Source organism: Cryptomeria japonica, chromosome 2 (genome assembly GCF_030272615.1).
Source record: "Cryptomeria japonica chromosome 2, Sugi_1.0, whole genome shotgun sequence".
NCBI classification, from domain to species: Eukaryota; Viridiplantae; Streptophyta; class Pinopsida; order Cupressales; family Cupressaceae; genus Cryptomeria; species Cryptomeria japonica.
The window spans coordinates 191,573,952-191,578,764 of NC_081406.1; the positions used below are offsets into that span (position 1 = coordinate 191,573,952).

The 4,813-nt window shown below is 37.2% G+C and overlaps 1 protein-coding gene across 1 annotated transcript; it reads left to right on the forward strand.

The window, feature by feature from the left end:
* The first annotated feature begins 1,968 nt into the window (after positions 1-1,968).
* On the forward strand, positions 1,969-4,326 carry LOC131049147 (rRNA methyltransferase 1, mitochondrial). Its single transcript, XM_057983179.2, has one exon. It carries the CDS (start codon positions 2,233-2,235, stop codon positions 3,799-3,801), a length of 1,569 nt encoding a protein of 522 aa, XP_057839162.2. The 5' UTR covers positions 1,969-2,232; the 3' UTR covers positions 3,802-4,326.
* The last annotated feature ends 487 nt before the right edge of the window (positions 4,327-4,813 follow it).

Genomic DNA, 4,813 nt, shown 5'->3' on the forward strand with positions numbered 1-4,813 from the left:
AATAATATTTTTTCACTATGATAACAATACTTGTTTTAGTGAGCATCTTATTTTATAAATGACACACTTATAGTGGATAGCTATGATATTTTATTTGAAACAAAAAATGCTTTATTTCACTTGTTAATGAATGTATTTATGCCTTTTTTATATAACATTTATAGGTTCTCTTGTGTTCAAGTATTGGCCCATTTTGACCAACATTTGGTATTTTTTTTATTTACATTTGGATTATTTATTTACAATATATAGTATAAATATGTGGCAAGGCTAGATATTATAAGCACAATTGCTATAACGACTATTGGACCTTGTACAACTACTGGCCCCTCTCCCCTAGTTGTTCACCCAGTTTGAACCTTGACATTGATCTCTTCATTTCACAACATAGTGGATGAGTGAGATGCCAATTCTACAAAGATTTTTTGCTTGGGCCCACTACAAAGATGTGGCATCATCGTGCATTATTGCAATAAGAAGACCCAATCCCACAAACCTTCATGTGAAAACATGTTGACCATTGATCCTCGCTATGTGTCATCTCCCTGCAATCTCACAACCAAAGAGATGATACCTCACAAAATCCTTGTAGATGCACATGAGCGATCAGATCAATACTTAGGCATTTTTAGGATAAGGTTTTGGGCATCATAGGGCTTTTTAGGGAAGAATACTAAAAGCGGTAAGGAGGAAAGGTAGATGTTGAAGGCCCAAAGCCCAACATAATTGACACTTAGCCAAATTTAAGAAGTGAGGAAGGCATTAGGACTGATAGCAATAGCATAACAACATAAAGGCAAGCAAAAGCCCAAAACCCAACATGTTCAATACTTAACCAATTCTGGATCTTTGCAACTTGGGTAAATTGGCTTAGGCAAGAACAAAAGGGTGAAGGAAAAGAAATGAGGCATAAGTAGTGATTCATTTATGATCTCTCAGATTGATTATAGTTGATGGACCATAATGAGGCACAAAATACCAACAATATCCATGGGTCTCATTTTGACATAGCTAGGTCACTTATATCATTACACATTTGAATCCTTACTTTCAAAATTCAAATTCAAAATAAATCATGTCAACTCTCTCTAAGTAGCTTGTGTGAGCTAACCTAATACACTTTTATTGAATTGTGTGTTTAGTTGTATTTAAAGATATTGACTCACTCATTTTAAATCATATTGGAGTGTGACGACACCATTTATGACAATTAATTTAAATGAGAATCTATTATATATTTGTTTTATATTGACATCGTCTTACGTACATTGCATGTTTTCTTATTGTTTTTAATCTTTCACTTAGAGTCACAAATTTAACCCAACTAGGGGTATCACTAAGGATAACTTGACCCTCATAATTTAGTAGATTCCTTAAGGTGTTCCTAAAAACTATCAATCATTACAACAATTTAAATGTTAAAAAAACAAGGTGAACTATTTGTAGTAATGTACATTCGAGTTCATATCTATGAGTAATGTAGGTACAAATCTACACTCACAAAGATTATTCTACACTTGCATAGGCGAACCTAAGTGAAAAATAATCAATTTACAAAATATAATATCTTTATTTAAACGATGCATGTGGTTTATGAGTAATCGTGTGTATCCCTAGGGGACTAGTCTTGCCTCAACTCGCCCCTTCTTGGCCCCAACTTGGCAGCAAAGTAAGTCCAAGGCAAGACAGGCAGAGTGCTCGATTAGATAGTAGGAACATCCTTGAATTCCAAAAAAATAAATCTTCATTTAATTAAAAGCTAAAATTCCAATATCTTCATCGATACAAATACTAAAATTCCAACACCTTCAAAAATTAATTTTGAAAGTGTATCACCACATATTCCCACCTTCAAAATCCCATAAAAAATTATTTATTTAAATTCATTTCAATTCTACATTTAATTCAACTAAAAGTCAGCAAAAATATTCTAATTTATCTCAATTCCATATTTTTTTGCGGATGCCTTCTATTCTCTCCAGTCTCCAGCTTGAAACCTTAACCTAGTTGTGGATTTGAACCTAGCGGTTTTAATTTTTATTCTAAAACGAATGGGAGATGCTGTGACATTTTCTCCAAATTGCCCTTGTACATTTCAAGCCTTTGTGTGGATGGGTACTGCGGGATATACACAAATTTCTGCTTGTACATAATTTGTTTCTACTTGTGCCGGTGCCGTTGCACAAGTGAAAAATATATCAAGCACATCTTCTCTGAAAAACAAAATATCCTATGCCTCTACAGATTTCTTTAACCAGGATATCCCGCTATGGGGGATGCCATTTTAAGTCTCACAATGCGTTTTCTCTGTTAGAGGCACCCATGTGCCTGATACCCAAAACCCCTTGGTTATGTTTTCCCCCTAGCTCAGCTGGGTTATATGAGAATGGCAGAAAGAAGGTTTTCAGAGCCCTCTACAGTCATGAAACTCTTCCTTGGATTGAAGGCAATGGGGACAAATCAAATGCCATGGAGAAACATGGAGCTAAACAGACCGGTGGGAAGAAGCAAGGCACCAGCTCCTGGAATGAAGCTGCAGATAATTACTTCGCAAAGCAGCCCAAAACCAGGTATGGTCACAGCATTGGAAACAAAAAATCATTTGAAACGAATGTTAAGAAACATGTTGAGATATCCAATGAACAAGTTGTTAGTACCCATATAGAAGAGACTGAAGATGAAGAGGACTCTGAGCCTGTGAATGATGAAAGATGGGAAAAGATAAAGAAAAACTATAGAAAAATGATGGAAACTGATGAGAGAAGAAGACCCAAGAGATCATATGAGGAAAAGGCTGATGAGAGAAGAAGACCATACGAGGAAAAGACTGTCCCATGGGACCATAGGGAAGGATGGGGGAAGAAAACATGGAGAGAAGTATCTACGGCATCAACGCTACCTAAGATAGTAGGTGAAGCAGTCTATGGAGTGGGTCCTGTTTTGGCTGCGATAACAATAGCTAGGAGGGAGTTATATGCCCTCTATGTTCAAGAAGGTCTTGATTTGAGTAGTACACATCAGAAGAAGAAGGACAAGGCAAGTGTTGAAAAGATTTTACAAATTGCCGGGAAACTTGGATTGAGTGTGAAGGAGGCTTCAAAACATGACCTTAATATGCTGGTGGACTCGAGGCCTCATCAGGGCCTCGTGCTGGATGCCTCCCCATTGGAGATGGAGAGTATAACAGAATTGGACTCTGTTTCTGATTATGAGGGTAAGGGTTCTTCGCCTCTCTGGGTTGCTTTGGATGAAGTCACCGATCCTCAAAATTTTGGGGCAGTTGTTCGGTCTGCTTATTTCTTTGGAGCAACAGGAGTAGTAGTCTGTGCTAAGAATTCAGCTCCACTGAGTGGTGTAGTAAGCAAAGCCAGTGCAGGATCATTGGAATTGACTGAGCTTCGGACATGTAGGAACATGATGAAATTCTTGGAACTATCTGCAAGTAATGGATGGCGGGTTTTGGGTGCTTCTGTGTCTCAGGAAGCAGTGTCACTGAATGAGGTCTCACCAGGTGTTCCAACAATTTTGGTGTTGGGAAGTGAAGGCAGAGGGCTGAGACCACTTGTTAGAAGATCTTGTTCCCAATTGATTAGTATACCTGGGACCCTTTCCCATAACACGACCAGATCCGTTGATGATAGTTCTATTGAGGATCAATTTGAACTTGAAGAATTTAATCAATTCATGGCAGTTGAAAGTTTAAATGTGAGTGTAGCAGCAGGCATACTCCTCTACCATTTGATTAGGTCCCCCAAACCTTCTTTGGATTCAAAAAGTTGCATTCAATTGGAGTCTCAGTAAGCTAAAGCCTTTCTCTTGTTCAACTTGTGGTTTATCATCTTTTTCATGCCATTGATTGGTTCCCCTTTCGATTGTTTTGACTATACGTTCCCTGATAGTTTTGCTTTCATATTCGTTTCTGTTCATGAGCAAACTCTTCTGGAGGTTGCTAATAGCAATTTAGCATTACTTCCAAAGAAACCACAGATGGGCCTGCTAAGCTTTCTTCCTGCAAGCCACTGCCAACTCACTATTTCTTGCTTTTCTTTCATAGCTAGCCATTGAAGAAGGATTTTGTTATTTCCTTCTCAAGGATCTGGATCACAAAAATCAATATCAGTAGGCAATCAGTTCCACATTCAGAAAGTATGTCAGTTAATTTTGGTCTGACATTACATTATAGTGCATCATCAGCTTGAAATTGATGTGGTCTGGCTTTATAGAAAATATGGCTCAATTTTTTGAGACCGGGCCCTTATATAATCTAAATGTCTGCTTGCATTATAAATTGATCAATGGATGACAGTTTGTGTTAGAAGAGTAGAACTATTCCATGGACCTATCTTTACTGCCATTGTTGTGAGAAGATGGTCAAGGTTGACTACCTTGCTTCTTCCATTGAAATGGAGCATTTCCATTTTTCTTGAAACTTGTTTTATAATTTAAGTTGTTACAATTTGAAGTGTATTTTTATAGCATTTATGGAATAAGCTACGGACTTCTACCTCTTTTTTATTCACCAAACACTATGGTTTTGAGTAAATCAGGTGTGTATTAGTTAGGCTAGTTAGTTATTCAGCCTTAGAGCATGCCCACCTAGTGTGTAGGCTCATTTTTGTTAGGTTTATATCAACCAGCACTACAACTTTTGAAAGTTTTCTGGATTAATAGTATAGATGCTATGATGCCTCACATGGCCACAGATTAAAAAATGATGGATGTTGCCAATTTCTGCTTACGGCACGAGAGTAGATAAACAATTCTACATTAATATTAAGATTTTTCCTTGTTTTCCATTTTTCACATTAGTCTT